The sequence below is a fragment of the Rutidosis leptorrhynchoides genome, chromosome 10, assembly GCF_046630445.1.
Source record: "Rutidosis leptorrhynchoides isolate AG116_Rl617_1_P2 chromosome 10, CSIRO_AGI_Rlap_v1, whole genome shotgun sequence".
NCBI lineage: Eukaryota > Viridiplantae > Streptophyta > Magnoliopsida > Asterales > Asteraceae > Rutidosis > Rutidosis leptorrhynchoides.
Window position 1 is genome coordinate 12,478,324 of NC_092342.1, and position 24,280 is coordinate 12,502,603.

General features: G+C 34.4%; 3 protein-coding genes across 3 annotated transcripts; all 3 read left to right on the forward strand.

Moving 5' to 3' along the window:
* Window positions 1–9,936: 9,936 nt before the first annotated feature.
* On the forward strand, window positions 9,937–14,065 carry LOC139872740 (uncharacterized). The gene is made up of 5 exons (XM_071860662.1): window positions 9,937–9,993; window positions 10,248–10,600; window positions 11,199–11,625; window positions 12,256–12,494; window positions 13,410–14,065. Exons 2-5 carry the CDS (start codon window positions 10,280–10,282, stop codon window positions 13,731–13,733), a joined length of 1,311 nt encoding a protein of 436 aa, XP_071716763.1. The 5' UTR covers window positions 9,937–9,993; window positions 10,248–10,279; the 3' UTR covers window positions 13,734–14,065.
* Window positions 14,066–16,794: 2,729 nt separating this feature from the next.
* LOC139870029 (uncharacterized) lies at window positions 16,795–18,042 on the forward strand. Its single transcript, XM_071857881.1, has one exon. The coding sequence runs from the start codon at window positions 16,795–16,797 to the stop codon at window positions 18,040–18,042; it is 1,248 nt and encodes a 415-aa protein (XP_071713982.1).
* Window positions 18,043–22,616: 4,574 nt separating this feature from the next.
* LOC139870030 (uncharacterized) lies at window positions 22,617–23,060 on the forward strand. The gene has a single exon (XM_071857882.1). It carries the CDS (start codon window positions 22,617–22,619, stop codon window positions 23,058–23,060), a length of 444 nt encoding a protein of 147 aa, XP_071713983.1.
* Window positions 23,061–24,280: the final 1,220 nt, after the last annotated feature.

Here is a 24,280-nt window from a genome sequence, read left to right on the forward strand (position 1 = left end):
TAAAGGAAAGGAAAAGATGGTTGAGGAAGAACCGACCAAAAAAAACGAGGGCAAGACGTACCGGAGTCGTGATGAACCCGTGGTCTGAGCTAGATGAGTTACGTTTGGTGAAAGCTTGGGTTCATACTTCCGAAGATTCACTCAAAGGAAACGACCAAACCGGTATATATTTATTTTATATTTTGTGAGTTAAATATTTATATATAAATAGGGGCAGGATCAATGGGGAAGTAACCAATCGGGGAGAAGCGGGGGGAAGCAAAAAAAAAATCGTTTTTTTTTTTAGAATTTTTTTTTCCGGCATCAAGATCACACGAAAATATGAACATTTAGAAGAGACACTTCGTGATGAATGTTATTATTTAGGCGGGAAAACGATCGACAAAAATAACATTCAAGATAATATTGTTCGTGAAGAATATGAACGTTTTTTTTTCATGTTTTGTGAAGTAAAATTTAGCCCGATTTAGAGTTTAGGGTTTAGGGTTTAGGGTTTAGGGTTTGGTGTTTTGAGTTTATGGAATAAACCCAAAACACCAAACCCTAAACCCTAAACCCTAAACCCTAAACTCTAAACCGTTCGTGTTAAAAACTCAATCTAAATCCTAAATCTAAACCCTAAATCTAAACCCTAAACCCTAAATTTCTAAACCCTAATATCTAAACCCTATAAACCCTAATATCTAAACCCTAATATGAAATGTCCCGTTCTTATTGATTAAAAACGTTCCATATTAATTGATTTCGTTGCGAGATTTTGACCTCTATATGAGACGTTTTTCAAAGACTGCATTCATTTTAAAACAAACCATAACCTTTATTTCATCAATAAAGGTTTAAAAAGCTTTACGTAGATTATCAAATAATGATAATCTAAAATATCCTGTTTACACACGACCATTACATAATGGTTTACAATACAAATATGTTACAACAAAATAAGTTTCTTGAATGCAGTTTTTACACAATATCATACAAACATGGACTCCAAATCTCATCCTTATTTAAGTATGCGACAGCGGAAGCACTTAATAATCACCTGAGAATAAACATGCTTAAAACGTCAACAAAAATGTTGGTGAGTTATAGGTTTAACCTATATATATCAAATCATAATAATAGACCACAAGATTTCATATTTCAATACACATCCCATACATAGAGATAAAAGTCATTCATATGGTGAACACCTGGTAACCGACATTAACAAGATGCATATATAAGAATATCCCCATCATTCCGGGACACCCTTCGGATATGATATAAATTTCGAAGTACTAAAGCATCCGGTACTTTGGATGGGGCTTGTTGGGCCCGATAGATCTATCTTTAGGATTCGCGTCAATTAGGGTGTCTGTTCCCTAATTCTTAGATTACCAGACTTAATAAAAAGGGGCATATTCGATTTCGATAATTCAACCACAGAATGTAGTTTCACGTACTTGTGTCTATTTTGTAAATCATTTATAAAACCTGCATGTATTCTCATCCCAAAAATATTAGATTTTAAAAGTGGGACTATAACTCACTTTCACAGATTTTTACTTCGTCGGGAAGTAAGACTTGGCCACTGGTTGATTCACGAACCTATAACAATATATACATATATATCAAAGCATGTTCAAAATATATTTACAACACTTTTAATATATTTTGATGTTTTAAGTTTATTAAGTCAGCTGTCCTCGTTAGTAACCTACAACTAGTTGTCCGCAGTTAGGTGTACAGAAATAAATTGATAAATATTATCTTGAATCAATCCACGACCCAGTGTATACATATCTCAGTATTGATCACAACTCAAACTATATATATTTTGGAATCAACCTCAACCCTGTATAGCTAACTCCAACATTCACATATAGAGTGTCTATGGTTGTTCCGAAATATATATAGATGTGTCGACATGATAGGTCGAAACATTGTATACGTGTATATGGTATCTCAAGATTACATAATATACAATACAAGTTGATTAAGTTATGGTTGAAATAGATTTGTTACCAATTTTCACGTAGCTAAAATGAGAAAAATTATCCAATCTTGTTTTACCCATAACTTCTTCATTTTAAATCCGTTTTGAGTGAATCAAATTGCTATGGTTTCATATTGAACTCTATTTTATGAATCTAAACAGAAAAAGTATAGGTTTATAGTCGGAAAAATAAGTTACAAGTCGTTTTTGTAAAGGTAGTCATTTCAGTCGAAAGAACGACGTCTAGATGACCATTTTAGAAAACATACTTCCACTTTGAGTTTAACCATAATTTTTGGATATAGTTTCATGTTCATAATAAAAACCATTTTCCCAGAATAACAACTTTTAAATCAAAGTTTATCATAGTTTTTAATTAACTAACCCAAAACAGCCCGCGGTGTTACTACGACGGCGTAAATCCGGTTTTACGGTATTTTTCGTGTTTCCAGGTTTTAAATCATTAAGTTAGCATATCATATAGATATAGAACATGTATTTAGTTGATTTTAAAAGTCAAGTTAGAAGGATTAACTTTTGTTTGCGAACAAGTTTAGAATTAACTAAACTATGTTCTAGTGATTACAAGTTTAAACCTTCGAATAAGATAGCTTTATATGTATGAATCGAATGATGCTATGAACATCATTACTACCTTAAGTTCCTTGGATAAACCTACTGGAAAAGATAAAAATGGATCTAGCTTCAACGGATCCTTGGATGGCTCGAAGTTCTTGAAGCATAATCATGACACGAAAACAAGTTCAAGTAAGATCATCACTTGAAATAAGATTGTTATAGTTATAGAAATTGAACCAAAGTTTGAATATGATTATTACCTTGTATTAGAATGATAACCTACTGTAAGAAACAAATATTTCTTGAGGTTGGATGATCACCTTACAAGATTGGAAGTGAGCTAGCAAACTTGAAAGTATTCTTGATTTTATGAAACTAGAACTTTTGGAATTTATGAAGAACACTTAGAACTTGAAGATAGAACTTGAGAGAGATCAATTAGATGAAGAAAATTGAAGAATGAAAGTGTTTGTAGGTGTTTTTGGTCGTTGGTGTATGGATTAGATATAAAGGATATGTAATTTTGTTTTCATGTAAATAAGTCATGAATGATTACTCATATTTTTGTAATTTTATGAGATATTTCATGCTAGTTGCCAAATGATGGTTCCCACATGTGTTAGGTGACTCACATAGGCTGCTAAGAGCTGATCATTGGAGTGTATATACCAATAGTACATACATCTAAAAGCTGTGTATTGTACGAGTACGAATACGGGTGCATACGAGTAGAATTGTTGATGAAACTGAACGAGGATGTAATTGTAAGCATTTTTGTTAAGTAGAAGTATTTTGATAAGTGTATTGAAGTCTTTAAAAAGTGTATGAATACATATTAAAACACTACATGTATATACATTTTAACTGAGTCGTTAAGTCATCGTTAGTCGTTACATGTAAATGTTGTTTTGAAACCTTTAGGTTAACGATCTTGTTGAATGTTGTTAACCCATTGTTTATTATAACAAATTAGATGTTAAATTGTTATATTATCATGATATTATGATATATAATATATCTTAGTATGATGTATATACAGTTAAATGTCGTTATAACGATAATCGTTACATATATGTCTCGTTTCGAAATCATTAAGTTAGTAGTCTTATTTTTACATATGTATTTCATTGTTAATTGTAACGACCCGTCAAAATCGCTATTGACGCGGCACGTTAATCATTGATTCCACAGTGAGGTTTTGACCTCTATATGATACGTTTTGATAAAATATTGCATTCATTAAAATAAGTGACTTTCTAAACATAGAAAGTTATAAACATGTGGGCGAGTGCTTAGGTATAAGCAAAACCCCGAAATACATAAGTCTTTAATTTACAGGTTGACATCACAGTCCAGTTATTTATTACACAACGCAGTTTTATTTTGAATGCAATAAACTTTGTACAAAGCATGAGAGACTCCATGCAGGCAACAAGCACATCACAGCGGAAGCATTCTAAGGACCTGAGAATAAAACATGCTAAAAAGTCAACACGAATGTTGGTGAGTTATAGGTTTAATTGCTCGAGTCATAAACATATATAAAGATAGACCACAAGATTTCATCAAAAGTTTATCAATAGATTCTACGTAACAGAGCACCCTGGTAACTAAACTTAACGCTATAGTGATAATTACCCCATTCGTTTTAATACACGCAAACCAACGTGTCTTAAACTCAAATAACATACGTCCGTTAAAAGGCTAGCGCTCTAGCTCGGACGGGGATGTCAAGCCCTATGGATCCATATACAATTATTCGCGCCCACCAGTCCATATCCTATGTACTGGCAGCTACTAGTTACCAAAGCTAAGGGATTTTCGGTTTAACTCAGTGTAGAATTTTGTATGTACTTGTGTCTTATTGCGTTTAAAATAAATTGCATGTATTCTCAGCCCAAAAATATTTAAAGTATTTAAAAAGGGAGACTATAACTCACAGTTCAATATTGCGATTCAATATTGTAGGCAAATTGCGTAGACGTAATGATGGTAGATGACTGTATGGTTGGCCTTGGATTCAAGAACAATACCCCGAATAATACCTAATATTTCCTTAGCTTAAAGCGGTTTGAAACCCGAATTAAAAACACCCTCGTATATACCTTATTATTATTAAACTTAAATTTAAAATTATAATTATAATATAAATATAAATATTAAGAGAAATGTGAAAAACATTCGTCGAACGAACTGCGTATTTATATTACTTTTCGATTTACTGTAGCTCATGCGATCGCATGAGTTTTCAGTGTTTTTTGCCATGCGATCGCATGGCCGCCTTTTCTGTTTCTGTTTGCTAGTTCGTCGACATCAAATAGTGTTTACTGTAGCAAATAGTGTTTACTGTAGCAAATAGTGTTTTACTGTAGCAAATAGTGTTTTACTGTAGCAAATAGTGTTTTACTGTAGCAAATCACTGTAGCAAATACGGTTTCACTGTAGCACTGTAGCAAAATACGGTTTCACTGTAGCAAATAGTGTTTTACTGTAGCAAATTGTGTTTTACTGTAGCAAAGTAATTTTTACTGTAGGAAAGTCGTTTTTACTTGTACATATATATATATACATACATATAATTGTTCATGAATCGTCGAGAGTAGTCAAAGGTAATTGTATATATGTAACAGTTCTAAAATTTTGAGACTCAATCTAACAGACTTTGTTTAACGTGTTAAAATAATAAATCGTATAGAGAATTGGTTTAAATAAGTCAAAAATTTTCGGGTCATCACATTAATACACTTAATAATATATTTACTTATCATTTAACATAATTAACCAAGTGTATCAATATCTTAATATGATTCATATGTACCTAGTAAGACGTTGTTATAACGATAATCGTTATATATATCGTTTTCGAGTTTCTTAAATTAATAGTCTCATTTTTATGTATATAACTCATTGTTAAAATACCTAATGAGATACATACTTATAATAAAAACATGTTAACTATATATATAACCATATATATGTCATCGTATAGTTTTTACAAGTTTTAACGTTCGTGAATCACCGGTCAACTTGGGTGGTCAATTGTCTATATGAAACATATTTTAATTAATCAAGTCTTAACAAGTTTGATTGCTTAACATGTTGGAAACATTTAATCATGTAAATATCAATCTCAATTAATATATATAAACATAGAAAAGTTCGGGTCACTACATAATATCTAAACCCCAATAGCTAAAACCTCAAAATACGCTCGAAAAACACGATAATTGTTATATATTACTTCTTCGAGCGTTTTCCCTCCAAAATAAAAATATTTATCACAAAGTGTCTCTGCTAAATGTTTATATTTTCATCTCATCTATAATGTTCGTGAACAAAGTTTTTTCAAAAAACGAAGAAAAAAAAGTTTTTGCTTCCCCCCGCTTTCCCCCGAATGGTTACTTCCCTCTTGATCCTACCACTATATAAATATATATTATATTTATTATATTTATACTTTATATATAAATATATACATATACATACTGTTAACATGCATATGTATATTATATATATATATATATATATATATATATATATATATATATATATATATATATATATATATATATATAGGGGCAGGATCAATGGGGAAGTAACCAATCGGGGGAAGCGGGGGGAAGCAAATTTTTTTTTTTTTCCGTTTTTTTTGAATTTTTTTTTTCCCGGCATTAAGATCACATGAAAATATGAACATTTAGAAGAGACACTTCGTGATGAATGTTATTATTTAGGCGGGAAAACGATCGACAAAAAATAACATTCAAGATAATATTGTTCGTGAAGAATATGAACGTTTTTTTTCCATGTTTTGTGAAGTAAAATTTAGCCCGATTTAGAGTTTAGGGTTTAGGGTTTGGTGTTTTGGGTTTATTCCATAAACCCAAAACACCAAACCTTAAACCCTAAACCCTAAACTCTAAACCGTTCGTGTTAAAAACTCAATCTAAATCCTAAATCTAAACCATAAATCTAAACCCTAAACCCTAAATTTCTAAACCCTAATATTTAAACCCTATAAACCCTAATATCTAAACCCTAATATCTAAACCCCAATAGCTAAAATCTCAAAATACGCTCGAAAAACACGATAATTGTTATATATTACTTCTTCGAGCGTTTTCCCGCCAAAATAAAAACATTTATCACAAAGTGTCTCTACTAAATGTTCATATTTTCATCTCATCTATAATGTTCGTGAACAAAGTTTTTTCAAAAAACAAAAAAAAAAGTTTTTGCTTCCCCCCGAATGGTTACTTTCCTCTTGATCCTACCACTATATATATATATATATATATATATATATATATATATATATATATATATATATATATATATATATATATATATATATGTATATATATAATATATACATATAAATATCTATATGTATTATATATATTATATTCATATTATAATTCGTTATATAATTTTGTAGGTGCGTCGTTTTGATTTTTGGTTACGGACGACTACAACGGACGAAATCCGCCATGTGCTCGATCTAAGGATTCATTGTCGTCTAAGTGGACGAAAATGAATGGCGAATGTCAAAAGTATAATGGGATTGTTAGTCGTTTGAAGAAAGATTGGCGAAGAGGGGATAACGACCTTGGTTTTCGTGTGTGGTGTGATCAACAATATATCGACGAGAACGGTGGAAAGAAGTTTTTGTAGTTATCAAGCGTGGAATTTTTTGAAAGACAAGTCAAAGTGGCTAAATCCCGATCCCGTTGTTATCGGTACGAGAAACAAACGACGTGAGACCGTAGTTATTGAAGATGTTGGTGAGCCCGTAATTAATTTGAACGAAGATGTTGTAAGTGCAAGTGTTGATGAAAATCCGAATGCGGGAATGTATGGTCCCGATCAATTGAAACGTCCAAAAGGAAAGCCAAGAAAATCGAGGAAAAAGTCGCCCGATTCCAACCCTTCATCCCATTCATCTCGTGAGTCTCTATGTGTATCGGTTAAGGAAAATTTTGAAAAAACGACCGACCTTAAAAAGAAGTATTATCAAGATAAGCAACTTGAAATGCGTTTAAGGATTTTAAACATTGCTCCCACCGAAGCCGACATGGAACTAATTTATGACCTTAAGGAGCAAATTTGACGCGATGCTCGTAGGGATTTACAATCGGGATCGGGCGCGGATGACGACGAAGGCACCGAATCGGAGTAGACGGGGCGCGAATGACGACGAAGGCACCGAATCGGAGTAGACGACGGATAATCTAGTTGTTTGTTTTTTTTTATTTCAATAAATTTTAATTTAGTTTTTTTATTGTATTATTTTTAAATTAATGTAATGGATTTTAGTTTTTATTTTATGGTTTTATAATATTTATTATATATTAAATAAAATATATATTCATTAAAATAAATAATTAAATTTAAAATTTAATAATTAAATAATGATTTAACACTGAAATTTAACACTGAACCATTTCCTCTATTTTGACCTCAGTGTTAAATCCAGTGTTAAATTTAATATTGAGATTTAACACCGAACGAGCTTTTAGAGCTACGAAAATTACGAAGTTGTCTAATATTTATTATTTTTTTTAGCAAATAAAAAGAATACATTAAAACTATCAAAAGGCAATACACGGGCCGGATATACCCTAAATCCAAAAACACTAAATAGAGCGTATACCAACAAAATTCAAAACAAAAACATACAAGCCCAGAACATCAATTCAACCTAAAACGATTATCAGTCCAACTTAAATCCCACAAATACTTTTGAATCACCATACTCAATTCCTCTACCAATCTATTCCTTTGCTTGAACAACCTAAAATTCATTTCTTTCCAAATAAAGTATACACTTGCAGCTACCACCATTCTATTAATAATGTTCCACACATATTTTTTTTTTTTTTTTTTTTTTTTTTTTTTTTTTTTTTTGAAAGGCATTCCACACATTATTTGTATATGGGTATTGAGCTAAACACTAGATAATTCTATGCAACTGATTTGGGATTCCTCTAAATAGCATTTTGGCCCTCAAATTCTTCCAAATTTCACTGCTATAAACATAGTCATAGAACATGTGGTTTATAGAATCTCTATCTTGACCACATAAAGCCACTTGAACACCTGATTTGGCATCCACCTCTGCATCCTGTCTTGAGGATTTAACCTTTTAAGAGTAGTCGACCACAAAATAAAAGCATGTTTAGGGTCAAAATACTTATAGCATATTACATGGTGCCATTTAACTACACTCCTATTACTTCTGATATCTTTCCATACCTGTTGAGTGGTAAAGTCAACTTTTTAAAGTCAACTTTTTTTCAATCATTTGTAACCCATACATACTCATCATTTCTACTATCAGAAACACTTTCAAAATATGAGATTTAATCTTATCTCTTAACTTCAACAAATGTTTCCACCCTCAACTATCATCATATCCAGCTTTCACCTCCCATATATTTCTTCCTTTAATCTTAACCAAATTGACCCATTTGCTCCATAACGAATCTTTTTGGCTAATAATTCTTCAAAAATTCTTAACAATAAGTGTTTCATTCCATTAAACGATTTGGTCATTTCGATCAGTGAGCTCAAAAGACATAAATGGTACAATGTAAATAACGTGAACAGATAATATGCAATCAAGCTTGCGTTTATTAACGAATGATCAGGTATAATTTTCATTTTGTTCGAGATTTTCGAATTAATGAGCACATGTTAAACTCTTTAAACTTCAATGACTATATATGTAATAAAATCATAGTGTAAGGGTCTAAACTGGTCAGCTTATAAGCTTATATCATCATTCATCAACTCAAAATCGGCCAATAGCCTAGTGGTGAATGACTCACTCTCCTTAAGCTCTGTTCCAGAGTTATTTAAGAGAGGAAATGAAATGAGATGAAAGGGAATGAAGGGGAGGGGAGTTGAATCCTTCCAATTTGGAAGGAAGCATATGAAGGAAAATTGCACTAAATCGTCACTTCACTTCCTTTCCTTTCTCTTCAAACCAAAACTCAGTTTTACCAAATGTTTAAATTTTCTTTTCATTTCATTTCATTTCCATCCAAAATCAAACTCTGGAACAAAGCCTTAGGGAGGTGAGAGTTCGATTCCTACTAGGTGAGGATTTTCCAAATAATTGGATCAAAAACTATTCTTACCGGGCCCAAATGATCCCTTTGTCCCACGCATGCGAAGATTGAAACAATGACAATGCATGTTCGTTTATCGGGCCTGGCATGCTGTGGGGAAATGGGTGATGGTGTTTCGCCAGGCTCCAGTGAGCTATCGGGGACCGCTGGATGAGTTGATAAAGTCACACATGGCTAACATGTACCCGCCGATACACGTGTTTTGAAACAAAAATCACACAAAAAGGTTTTTTTTTTTTTTTAGTTTCTAGAGGCTAATAAACGAGAAGCCCTAACTGCTTCGTCTTGCTCTGCCTTCCGTCGCCGGTAAATAGCCACTGTCGTAATACCATTGTTACTATGTTCATCTGTATTACATATCATTTAAACTCATATACTTCCAGATATAAAATTTAAATTACTACGGTTTCTTATGTGCGAGAATGTGTTCTTTACGTTTAATCCCTAATTACGATATTTGTATACGATTATCAATATTTACTGTTTTAATTTCTTTATATGACACTGAATCGTGAATTTTTACAGTCTCTGATTACTGATTCTGTATCACATGCTTGCAGAATAGGATTGAATATCGTTAACAAAATTAAGAATGTCTAATATACAAGATTCTGGTTCTGATTCAGATGATGATTTTAGTGAACTCTACAAGGAGTACACTGGTCCTATAAGATCTAATACTACTACTACTACTACTGCTGTATTTGAAACTGCAAAAGCAAGCAAAAGGTCTCGTACTGGTTCACATGAAGAAGATGAGTCCCTGGATCCTAATGCTGTACCCACTGATTTCACTAGCCGTGATGCTAAATTTTGGGACGCGAAATCGAAAGCGACTGAGATTAACTGGAAAAAAAGGAAGGAAGAAGAAATGACGTGTAAATTGTGTGGAGAATCTACTCATTATACTCAGGTAATTGATTGTTTGATACCATGATTTCAATGCAAGGTAGTTAAAAGTGAAGGTATAGACGATGTATTCGCCTAAGGCGAGAGGTGAAAAAAGGCGATTGCCCGGGCGAATTAATCTTTTCAATCATGATTGTTATGTATATCACACAATTTAACCTAGATATAAAGATTAGAGGCATAATATTAAGGCATAATTAGAGCCGTTAGGTGAGTAGAAACCCTAAATCTACAAAAGGCGATCAGCTTGTCGCTTGAATGCCTGTTGCTTAATCAACAAAGGCGATCACCTCTTTAAAGCGCCTTGCCTGAGGTATGTAATAAGCAAGCGCCTTTCTCACCGTTACTACCATTTTTCATTGTATTTCTAGGGTTGTCTGATTGGTTGTTAAAAGCTGTCAATATTGTTTACGATGATTTGGAATTAATAGAAGACTGTTGGTGGCGAAATCATTAGCTTTGCCATTATTATACTGTGATCTCTCTCTATATATATCGTTTTGATATTTATTTTTGCTCCTGTTTGTGTTTGGCTTATAAACGTAGTTTGAATTGAAAGATGATTTATTTTCGGTGTTCAATGTGTCATTTGGTAATCATAGGGTTGTCCGTCAACTCTTGGGGCTAATCGCAAGTCTCAAGGTTTATTTACAAGAGTTCCTGCAAGAGACCCTCAAGTGAAAGCACTTTTCACTGAGAGGGTTATTAAAAAAATTGAGACGGATATTGGGTGTAAAATTAAAATGGAGGAGAAATTTATAATCGTTACTGCTAAGGATGGACCGATATTGTCCAAGGGTGTCGATGCTGTTTATACTATTAAGAATGAGGGTGATACAAAGGGTGAATCTGATGTGATAGTTGACCGGTCAAAGTCTCCAAAAGGGAGAAGTCCTGTTAATTCTCAAAGGTCTAGTCATAGTCCAAGAAACGCTTTAAGTTATAATCAGTGGTCGGGCAGACAAGACAAAGTTGTTGAAGAACATGTGCGTGAGGAATTTCATAAGTGTCCAAGGGGATCCCCACAAGGTAGGGACAACATAGGTTAGCTGGTAAATTTAATTATTTTTTTTGTTTTTGTTTATATGGAAACTCATTCTGATCCTTCTGTAGTTTGTAGTGATTTTATAGTTGAAACCAGAGGGAAATATTGAGTCACTTATGACCGTGTCAATTTGGGTTATGATTTATCTTTACGGGTCAAAAATAATGAACATTGTTTTAGAAGGAAACTGATCATTAAGGCGTAAATTTCTCTATATTATTTTGATAAAAAAATAAATATATCCGTGGTTGTTGTTTTTATCATACTATTTATTTACTTATTTATAAAGAATCCAATGATTTTTGGGCAAAAAGAGTTTCAGTTCAACCAAATTTGAACAAATCTGTTTCAAAATTTAATAAGGTACGCAAGCTTGCCCCAACACGCCCAAATTGCCATCTCCAGTTACAATGTGTTTTATGTGGATTCAATGTTATGTAATAAGTAATAACTGTGGTTGTTGGTTATCGATCTGCAGCCCAAGGTAAGTTTCTCATCTTCAAGAATTATGTGTTGGATTCTGAGTGGGTGGGTCTGAATGAACCGTTGTGGTCTTCATGAAAGCTGTTATCATGTTGAGTCAAAGTGCTTAATAAGCTCTTCGTTTGGTGAAGCTTATGGGAATGATGGTGGACGTAGCCGATCAACTCATTCGAAATCTCCTGCTCGCCCTTCGTACACTAGTGGTTCATATAGCGTAAACGATAATCATATCGAGAATAGGACTGTGCACAGGAATGAGGTTTTCTCTCAGACGTTGGAAGAGCTTGACTTGGAGTATAAGAGGAATGCAATTGTTATTGCAAAAGTTCGAGATAAAGAAGAAGATGAAGAGAATCTCAGGCATCGTGAGGTACGTACCCATTTTCTGTTACCGTATATACAAATAGGCGGAGCCCAAACTGGTTCTAAAGCCCATATTAGAGGTTGTTTACTTTTATTTTGTATTAAGTGCCTCTGTTTGGGGAGGGGTATTCTATATCTCCTACAAACGACCAATTTTCAGATTAAGTGACAGATTAAGTGACAAAGAAACAACAATTTTACTTAGGTGTTGTTTGTTTTTTAAGATATTTTTGTCTGAAGATCTGCGGACCATGTCTGTAAAGAAGAAAGATCTGTATGCTGAATACTGAAGATTGTTTGGTTTATGTGTGCAAAATAACTTAATCCTGTCTGCAGGACTTAGAAGCACATTTCTAAGTCTGCGAGATTGCAGACAGAATAAGACATTATGGTATCTTATGTCTTCAGAAAAACAAACAGTGTGCAGTAAAAACGTCTGCGCGCGTTCGCAGACATAAGACATAATAAGGTCTGCAGACCTAAAAACAAACGACACCTTACTGAATCAAGAGCTGTACCGAAACAAATCATTAAGTGGAAAGTAAACAGGCTCAATGTTCTTTTGGTGTAATATATGTAGCGATCAAGATTTGCATCATGTTGTCTTTAATAGGGGTAAAAGTTAATTCTGCATAAAACTTTGTATCCGTTGTAATGCTTTTTACCAAATCGTTTTATGTTTCTGTAGTCATGTCTAAAATTATTGTCATTAATGATTAGTGATAAATAGTTACATAATGATATAAAAAGTTAAAGTTTATCAAAACTATTGGCCTGCCAGGCTCTTAGCACGGTTCTCTTTTCTTCGACCATGAGGTCCAGGCTTTGTTTTACCATGTTAGAACCGCACCTATGTGTAGTCAAGGCGAATTCTCTTAGAGGAAGATGAATGTGTTGACTTTTTTTACTCCATGTATAACAGGCTGTTAAGGAATTAAGAGAAAGTTACATGAGGAAATTGGTTATTGTGCGAGAAATGCATGCAAAGCAATGGGAGAAATTTCTTCAACAAGACACTAGAAAACGACAACAACAAGCTCGTCAACAGATTCCTACTAAACACAACGGTTATTATGACTACAGTAATGCCCCCTCCAATCCTTATAGTATCAATATACCTCCAATGGACGCAAGAGTAGAGTATCAAGAGCTTGACAACTATTCTGCTTTGAGGTCGAATAACAACTATGAATCCTTTCAACACCAGAGACATGAAGAATATGGGGAACCATATAATCGATATTAGATCATTAATATTGATAATCTGGTGAGTTGTCTTACTCTCTAATTGAAATTAGTATTTTGCAAATACATTAGTTATGTGTCTTGTTCTTACAGTTATTAATGTATGTGGGTACGTGGTATTCCTATCTTCAGTTTATTCATGACCCATGTCTTTGAGCTCCTTTTCGAGCTGTTTGCTACTTTTTCGTCCCATATCTTTTAGGATATCGTTGTTGGTGAATCAGATGTGACATCACCATTGCGTATCCTTTTAGTTTTGGGTACAGACTTTTGGCACTCATTTCTAGTAGTTGATTATTTGTTTCACTTGGCATTTTGTTGGTGAATCTAATAGCTTATTCTTGTTGGGGACTATGGTTTTGGACTATGTTGTAAGTTTATGATTAAGTGTTTATAAGATATATAAATGCATCTTGAATAAGCCTAATTGTATATTATGAAGAAGAGTAATTCATATTATCTCTTATACCACACCACCAAATAACTTTGGTGGGAAAATCCAATATATTCAGTGATTTGTAGTGATCTATAGGGGGTGTAAACGAATCGAGCTTGAACTTGGCTTCTTTAAAAGGGTTCAAGTTCGGCTATCGTCAAGGTTGATATAAAACTGAGTTCGGCTCATTTTAGAATGTATGCTCAAGCTTAGCTCGAGTTCATATCGTTTGATTAATAGCTAATATGGTTATAAATTAAAGGCTTGTTTGGTTCGTGAATTTCTTTAAGTTTTATTTATATTTAGCATGCTATTTATTATCTATTTATTTTTATAAAGCTATATAAAGTACAGGAATCTGAAATTGTAATTTGGAAAAATAACTGTCTTCCTCGGTTTTTCATGATTTACAGAGATAAAAAAGCACATTTCTTTGCGGTCCAACATTTGATCAACATCTTTTAAACCTATTTACACTGAATATATACATGTGTACGCACACAAAGGCTCAAAAAATCGAAAAAAAGCAGAATCAGTGTTGCTAACACTGTCCACAAAGCTGGCACCAATGTCATATCGAGTGGGAAAGTCGGACTCTCACGTTTCATATGAAAAACGTTGAAAAAAACTTACCTCTAATAACTCCTTATATGTTCTTATATATATATACTAGTTTTATGAACTAACGCGTTGCACAAAAGTTGTAAATTATTATTTTGCAAATGTAAATATTCGACTTTAAGCTCGTGTATTGTGCGAATGTTGTAAATTATGTTTTCTTTCAAGGCAAATAGAGAATTATACTAATAAACACAATCAAATATAACTGGTTCAGAAAAATCTACTCAAAACAAATGACTCCTACAAAAATAACCACCCTCACTAGAACTTCAATGACCTACAACAAAGACAAAATTGCTGAAATGGTCCGTATGGTTTGTACCAAAATGCTGGTTTCGTCTCTTTGCTTTTTTTCGACTGATTTGGTCCCAGTGGTTTGTCAATGTTGCTGATTTAGTCCTTATTTCTGATGGCCGTCAAAAAATTCCGTTAACTCCAGTCATGTGCCATACATGTGAGGGTATTTTCGTCTCTTTCTTTTGTTTATTAACAAAATTGTTGAAATGGTCCATGTGGTTTGTACCAAAATTGCTGAAATGGTCTCTGTGGTTTGTACGAAAATGCTGATTTCGTCCCTACAAGCACTTCATCGTTTTCAAATAGATCGTCCAACATCAACTTCAAAATCTATATATAGTGTATAGTATATATTTATATAATTTTTGAAATTACGATTTAGACGAAAACGTTTAGACATTCATCCCAAAATGCATCTATATTTGTAAATAAACATTTTAAAGTACATTAGTAGAGTATAAATGCAAACACACGTACGAGTATGCATATATTCACTAATATCGACTATGAAATTAATATATAAAACAATATTTTGAAGGTATACATTTGATAGACGTATAATTTATTGATGTATAGATGTTATCTTTGGTAGTATACATGTATTCTAAGACATTTTTGGTACTTAAACATGTTCATTCGTACTCGTAAACTCGATGTAATCTCAGTTATAAAAAACAAGTGTCCCCAATTTTCTCATTTACCGGTAGATTATGGACGGCTTTATATTTATATATTTTCTTAGATTACGATCAGAAGAAACTCATAGAAACTCATCCTAAATGCATCTATATTAGTAAACAAACATTTCAAAAGTACTAAAAAGCGTATAACTGGAAACACGCGTATGAGTATGCATATATTCACTAACATCATCTATGAAACTTATATATGTAAACACTATTTTGAAGCTATACATCCGACAAACGTGTAATATATTGATATATACTTGTTATATTTGATAGTATACGTGTACTCTAAGACACTTTAGTACTTAAATGTGTGCATTTGTGCTCGCAAAGTCGATAAAATCTCAATTGCAAAAAATATCCCACCTAAACATGTCCCTAATACTCACATTAATTGGCGGATTTGAGGCAGTCTTATGTTTAGATACATGACTTAAAAAGTCTTTTGTAAATTCGTCGAGAAAAATTAAATTTAAGGGCAGATTATGGACGGGTGTGTATTCGTAGCGATTTCGTGGGTAAACTGTCGCAAATTATTACCGACGGATGCTGATGTAGTAGATCTGTCGTTAAACCGTCGCATATGTGTTTGTATGTTCGTCGGAAAGCGTTGAAAATCCGTCAGTATTTAGGGCCTGATATATTGATCGTCGGAAAGCCGTAGCTAATTTCAGATTTTGTAATACGGTTGAATTTTTAATTAATTGTATGCAATTTGATATAGATTAATTTAGATATTGTTTGATCTCTTAATTTGTATGCATAAGTTTCTCTAAATGTACTTTAAGAGCTAAATTAATTAACTAAATAACATAATATAATATTAGTACACAAATAAAACCATCATCACAGGTAAAATAATCTGATTAAATTGTGAACATTTGAATGTTTCTTTTTATCCTTTCCAAATAATATGATACGGAGTAATAAAGTTTTTACTTGTTTATTCCTAGTTAGCAAGTGAAATCAGGGTATAATCCCTTTATTTAAATAATAGATAATAGATATAAAAGTACTAAACAATGGGGGTTCGTGTGAGAGAGAAAGTAAGGAGAGAGAAAGTGAGGTATGCAAGCTTCAAGGCGGGTTTCGATTTCAAGCAAGATCGATACATCGGGAGATTGAATGACAACGATTTTCCTAGATTAATCAACAACCAATTGACCTCGTTCATGTTTTTCAACTACCCCGATAGTTGGAACATGGAGAATATTTGGCGTGTTTTCAAGAATCATGGCAATTTGAAAGACATCTATATGGTAAGCAAGCGACTCAAAAGTGGACAAAGGTTTGCTTTTGCTAAATTCGGTGATGTAACCAACGTAAATAAGCTGCTTGCTTCCCTGGAATCCATCAAGTTTGATGGGTTTCCGATTAGGGTTTTTAGGGCTCATGATAGATCTGGTCCTAATGTCATTCGTAATCAGTGCTGGGGAGTTTCAAGTAGGGTACGTAATGATCGTTCTGGCGATGAAAGAAGAAACGAACATTGGTCTAATGCCTTCACTGATGGTAGAGGTTTTAATGAAGTGGCTGCTACACCAAAAAGTGACTTAAGGTACAAACTCAATTTCAAAAAAGAGGATATGAGGTTAAAGTTGGATAGTAGGAAACCAAAAGATGTAAGACAGAAGGTTGTAGAAGAAGAGAAAGATATTAAGTTGGTTGCCATTAACAAAGATAAATGTATCAGTCAGGTTTATATGGACTGCTGCATCGTGGCCCATCTAAACAACATTGATCTTGTTAATCAATTTGAAACACTATGTAGAGCTGAAGGTTTGTATGATTTTGCTATCAAGTATTTAGGTGGGTTGGACATCCTAATTCAATGTAGTTCGGAAGAGATGGCGAATAACATCATGGGATTGGAAGGTCATGCTATCAACAAATGGTGTAGTAGCATCGAAAAACTCAAGATCAATTATTGGACAACCGGAGGAAGGTATGTATGGGTTGATATCAAGGGAGTTCCGGTCACGTGTTGGAATGAGATTGTGTTCAGAGAAATTGCAGGAAAGTGGGGTAGGGTTGTGCAACTTGAAAATTGCTCTATCACTTCAAAAAATCAAAACCTGTTATCTGGGCATGCTCTAATTCATGTTATGGAGTTAGATCATATCCATGGTACGGCTAAGATTATTGTCGATGATCTTTTACTGATGAATGTCTCGGTTATTGAAAATCATGATCGTCCTATACAACTAGATGTTGATCCTCCTCCTTTTGACCGGAATGAGGATGTTCAGGATACAGAGAAAGAGGACTAGGATGATGACGAGGTTAAACCTAATGATGGTGATAACTTTTCGGATGAAGATTGCGTAGATGATACTTTTGATTCGTCTGATGATGAGTCCCCAATTATTCGTGATGATCGGATTCATAAAGACAGGGATGGATTGAAGCAAACTCCGGTAAACGTATACCGGAATTTTGATGGTATCTTGGATGATGATCTGTCCAATTGTAATAATGACGGTCCAAAGTCCCATGGCAATAATGATGATGAAAGAGGTAAAGTAGAAGGTGAAGAGAACACAGAGAACCTTTTTGTTTCCCCAAGGGGTGAAAATAGCTGTGATAACAGCTGTGATAATTATTGTCCCTCCACTTCCAAAACATGTGCTTTTCTTGGTTCAAATTACAGTGAAGAATTCGTTGAGGAAACTTGCTTTGCTCATAAAACAACTGGGCTGGCCCAAGATCATTCTAATAATCTCAGTCCAATTCGGTCTGGTGGGCTAAATCTGGATAATCCAATGACTCCTTATTGTAGTCCACTTAAAAATAAATATACCATTTTTGAGCCTGATTCTGCTTCTGTGAAAGCCGATTATCCTAAACCCATTAGTCCCACCAATCATGACAACTCAAATGGGCCTAGATCTTCTACTTTTTTACGTGAAAAGAAGTCTAATATTAGCCCTTGTGATGGAGTTACAAAACAACAGATGTTGAAACAATATAAAAGAAGACAGAATGAGGAGGTCCCAAAAAACAAACGTGAGGGAAAGGCTAAAGTCACAAATAAAGATACTGTTGTTCGTGGCACTTCAAAATATCAAAAATCAAGCAAGAAAGATTGCTGTTTTTCAAAGCTTCGTAGATGGAATACCTCTTCCAGGACACTGAAATTGAAGAGCGTGGCTAGGAAAGAAAACTCAATCAATGAATCATTTAGATCGATGTGTACCAACTGTGCAAATCACCCTAATCCTTCAACTTCCAATAAGTCTTCCTCAAACATAAGGCAAGTTTCTAGTTCTAATAATTCATCGTTCTCTATCTCGAATAGTGGTCTGAAGAATTTTGGTGATCAATTAGGACCTAGGTGGGTGTAGAAATCCACTCATTAAGTTTCCTATTTTTCCTTCGTTATAGTTATATGTTTATGAAGTTCTTGTCATTAAATATTAATGGTTTTGGGGTTGGGAAAGAATCCAAACTTGGGTGGTTAAAAGGCATATGTCGTAGTGAAAAACCAAATTTCGTGATTTTGCAAGAAATAAAAGCTTATTCTGTTGAATTGCAATGGATTAGTGGGTTGTGGGGAAATCATGATTGTAACTTTATTCAAAAAGAAATGGTCGAAAAATCGGGGGGTCAATTGGTTATTTGGGACACAACATGTTTTGATGTTTCTAAATCGTTTACTTCCAATTTTTTTATTGGTGTTCGTGGTATTTGGAAGAATACGGGCTCAACGGTTAATATTGTCAATGTTTATGGCCCGCACGATGACCAAAATAAACAACTTTTTTGGGACCAATTGCAAAATATGATCTCGCGTGATCCAAATGATGCATGGGTGATATGTGGAGATTTCAACGAAGTAAGATCTGAAGAAGAAAGACTCAATTGTCAATATTTTGATAATAGGGCAACAATGTTCAATGAGTTCATCAATAATGCTAAATTAATCGACATCCCTTTAGGTGGAAGGATCTTCACCCGCATTAGTGATGATGGAACCTAGTTTAGCAAACTTGATCGTTTCTTAGTAAATGATTGTTTCTATAATTTGTGGAATTGTCTTTCGGTGGTTGCTCTTGATCGTGGTAAGTCGGATCATTGTCCCATTATTTTAAAAGATGACTATAAAAATTTTGGTCCAAAACCGATCAAAGTTTTTGACGAATGGTTAGATATGGATGATGTTGATAAGGTCATAAAAGATGCATGGATTGAAGATGGTGGTGGTGGTACCCGAAAAGATTGTTGTCTTAGAAATAAAATGAAAAAAACAAAACTAGCTTTAAAGACAAAAAGTTCACAAAAATTTGGTAATCTTGAGGGTGAAATTGAAATGTTAAAATCTGTGGCTACTTCTCTAGAATTAAAAGCCGAAAAGGGTCTAATTAATGAGGAGGAAAGGAAGCAATGGTTAGACGCAAGAAAAGAATGGTTCCAAAAGGAGAGAACTAAAGTCAACATGTTGAAACAAAAAGCCCGGGTACGGTGGATCCTCGAGGGAGATGAAAATACTAGATACTTTCATTCGGTTATCAAAAGAGGATACAACAAAAACAACATTAGGGGTCTCTCAATTACTGGGGTATGGTGTGAAAATCCAAAAGACATTAAAGAGGCGGCTTTTCAATATTTCAAGAGTCGATTTGAAGAACATCCGGGTTCTAGACCTAGTCTTATTGACCTTTCATATCCTACGTTATCATCCGATGAGGCTAGTAGTCTTGAAGATCCCATTAGTGAAACGGAAGTTCTCAAGGCAATACACGATTGTGGGAGCTCAAAAGCTCCCGGCCCCGATGGTTTTAATCTAAGATTTTTTAAGAAGTTTTGGGATATTATCAAAGTTGATGTTCTTAATGCTATCACATGGTTTTGGGAAAAAGGTGAATTTTCAAAGGGATGTAACGCCTCCTTTATTACCTTAATTCCAAAAAAGAGTGACCCGATTCATCTTAGTGATTATCGACCTATTAGTCTCATTGGTAGTTTTTATAAAATCGTTGCAAAGATTCTCTCCAATAGATTGAGAAAAGTTATTCCAAGGCTAATCGGCTCGGAACAAAGTGCTTTTCTAACAGAAAGATATATCCTTGATGGTGTTCTTATAGCTAATGAATCCATTGATTTTTTAAGAAGTAAAAAGAAAAGAAGTATTGTTTTCAAGGTTGATTTTGAGAAAGCTTTCGATAGTTTAAATTGGGACTTTCTTATGGAAGTCATGACTTGTATGGGCTTTGGTAGTAAATGGCGTAAGTGGATTCTTGCTTGTTTAAAATCGGCTAGCATTTCGGTTCTCATTAACGGATCTCCTACACAAGAATTTTCTATCGGTAGAGGGGTTAGGCAAGGTGATCCGTTATCCCATTTTCTCTTCATTCTTGCTGCGGAAGGGCTCAATATCCTCACCAAAGCAGCGGTTGATAAGGGCGTATTTAAAGGTGTCGAAATTGGAAATGACAAAGTTGTAATCTCGCACCTTCAATATGCGGATGATACTATGTTTTTTGGTGAATGGTCCTCTTCGAATGCCCGTAATCTTATTAACATTCTAAAGTGTTTTGAGCTTGCTTCGGGCCTAAAGGTCAATTTTCATAAAAGTGGTTTATATGGGGTTGGTGTTAACCCGGATGAGGTTGAGAGATTGGCTACTCGTATGGGATGTCAAGCTGGTAAATTCCCTTTTATATACCTGGGTCTTCCAATCGGAGCAAAGATGAAGAAAATTAGTGATTGGTCTCCGGTTATCAAAAAATTCAAAAAACGATTATCGGAGTGGAAAATGAGGACGCTGTCCTTTGGGGGTAGAATAGTTCTTCTTAAATCGGTGCTCAATAGTCTCCCATTGTATTACTTCGCGCTTTTTCGTGCCCCGCCTTGTGTGCTTAAACTTCTTGAGAGTGTGAGACGTACCTTTTTTTGGGGCGGGGATTTTCCGGGTTCTAAAATTTCTTGGGTCAAATGGGCATCCACTTGTATGCCTTATGGGGCGGGAGGGCTTAACATTGGGTCCTTAAAGGGCAAGAACCTTGCTCTTTTGGGCAAATGGTGGTGGAGGTTCAAAACCGAAACCAATTGTATTTGGATTAATATCATCCGAAGTATTTATGGAATTGACGGTGGCTTGAGGTCGGAAGATGGGCTTGCTCGTCAATCGACCTCGGGTATTTGGAACAACATTATTTTTGCAGGAAATGTTATTGAAGAAAGCGGTGTTTCTTTCAAAAGTTCGTTCCAGAAGTCTATTGGTGATGGCAAATCCACTTCGTTTTGGAAAGATAATTGGTGCGGGTTAGAATGTTTCAAGGAGATGTTTCCAAGGCTTTTCATGCTCGAGTCAAATAAAGAGGCAACGGTTAGTGAACGTGTATCTTTGGTTGCTGATTCCCGGACAGCAGCGTTATCAGCTTCGGTGTCTGTTATTGCAGCGAATGCTGTGGTGCCAGACTCGGCTTCTGTTATTCAGGTCCCGGATGTTGCAGCCCGTGATCAAATCGATGCAGTTTCAGCTGGTACAGTAACAGATGGTGCTCCAGGTCGCGGTATTCCCCACATCAACAGGCAGGATGGTGTAACAGTTGGTCCAATTCAGTCCAGGTGTGTTTCTTCATGGTTGTGGCTTCGAAATCCCACAGGTAGAACGATAAACGAATTGGTTGAGATCGAAAACTTAATAAAATCTTTTCATTTTGATTTCAACAATCGGGTATCTTGGAAATGGAGTCTTGCGATTAATGGTATTTTCACGGTCAAAAAATTATCATCTATCCTAGACGCTCATATTCTTGGTAATCCTAATGACAATAGAAAAACTTTGAGAAACAACCTAGTTCCCAAAAAACTTGAAATCTTCGTTTGACGATCTTTGAGGATGAGAATTCCGGTTCGGGTTGAGCTTGACAAAAGGGGTATCGATTTACATAGTGTCCGATGCCCCGTTTGTGATGACGATCTTGAATCGGTTGATCACTCACTTATCAATTGCAAGTTTGCTCGTGATGTTTGGTCTCGTGTTCATAAGTGGTGGAATTTTAGTTCATCTTCCGGCTTAAATGTGGAGGTTATCGAAGGAAAGTGTGGTCGCTCCTCAACCGCTATTGGTCAAAAAATATGGCAAGCCGTGGTTTGGGTGTGCGCCTACTATTTGTGGAAAAATCGTAATTTGAAGGTCTTTCGTAATGAATCTTGGAGTGCTTCGGTTCTAGTGAGTGAGATCCAAGTTAAATCGTTCGAGTGGATCTCGAGTAGAATTAAAGGAAAATCTATCGATTGGTCGAATTGGCTTGTAAATCCTCAAATTTTTTTAGATTTATAGTCATGTTCTTGTTCTACTTTTCTTCGTGATTCGCAGGTTGTAATCTCATGCTCTTGTTTTAGGGTCGATCATTCTTGTTTTGACCGGGGCCTCGTATTGTATTTTCGTTGTTTTTTAATCTATCTTGCTTTTCAAAAAAAATAATCCCTTTATTTAAATTTAAAAGATTACATGGCGCTCATGACAAGCCAAACAAAGTACGAAGTGTTTACACATGATGTTCCAAATTGATCTAAGTTTTATTATATATTTATATTTATTAATTATTAATTATTAATATTATTATGCTAACTTGTAAATGTAACCGAAAAGATTAATTTATTTTCAATGGGGTACCAGTCATATGATTGTGGTACCAATTTAAGTCAAACATGTTTTCTGGTGTTACTTCGACTAGGGTTTTCAACCAAATCACTTTAACTTAAACAATTCAAGATAATAAAGTTTTTTTTTTTTTTATTTAAGAAAAACAAGTAAATATTATTCATAAGTAAAAATTATATAATGATGTTTTTATGCTCCCATTATGGATACATCATATGTAACTATACTTGGGCTATTCGAGATTAACTAGCAAAATGGGCCCGCGCGATGCTGCGGGGCTTCTGGGTTGCGCATTCATAGTTAACGGAGCGTTATGTATTTACAGAATAGATAGTACCTAGGTGTGTGTATGTATTAAATATATCCGAGATATTTAGCGTTTTTTTTAGAAGTGTCCGTTTCGCGTATAGTTAGTCCCGTTGTGTTCATAAGGTTTTTTTGAGTTGAACGGTGTGTTCCAAAAAATTTAACGCGAGGCGAGCGAAAAGATGTCCCGTTGAAAATATGGGTGAAGTTTAATTAATATTTTTAATTAAAATATTAAGTTTCATGTTTAACCCCTGAAAGAGGGGTTGGATTTGAAAGTTGGGAAAAAGTTGAGGGGGTGTTTGATTTTTTTCTCCTCCTTTTCCACTATTGTCGTTTTGAAATTTTTTTGGGGGGGTTGGGGTTAAAACGACCAAAACCCTCATGGGGTTTGCGGAAAGATATGTCCCGTTGAAAATATGGGTGAAGTTTAATTAATATTTTTATTTAAAATATTAAGTTTCATGTTTAACCCCTGAAAGAGGGGTTGGATTTGAAAGTTGGGAAAAAGTTGAGGGGGTGTTTGATTTTTTTCTCCTCCTTTTCCACTATTGTCGTTTTGAATTTTTTTTTGGGAGTTGGGGTTAAAA

Excerpts from the sequence above, each read along its gene's own strand:
- LOC139872740 (XM_071860662.1), top strand. The coding sequence starts at position 10,280 with ATGTCTAATATACAAGATTCTGGTTCTGATTCAGATGATGATTTTAGT. Across the intron at positions 10,601-11,198 it reads AATCTACTCATTATACTCAG|GGTTGTCCGTCAACTCTTGG; the intron begins GTAATTGATTGT and ends TGGTAATCATAG. Across the intron at positions 11,626-12,255 it reads TCCAAGGGGATCCCCACAAG|CTTATGGGAATGATGGTGGA; the intron begins GTAGGGACAACA and ends CGTTTGGTGAAG.
- LOC139870029 (XM_071857881.1), top strand. The coding sequence starts at position 16,795 with ATGGGGGTTCGTGTGAGAGAGAAAGTAAGGAGAGAGAAAGTGAGGTAT.
- LOC139870030 (XM_071857882.1), top strand. The coding sequence starts at position 22,617 with ATGAGAATTCCGGTTCGGGTTGAGCTTGACAAAAGGGGTATCGATTTA.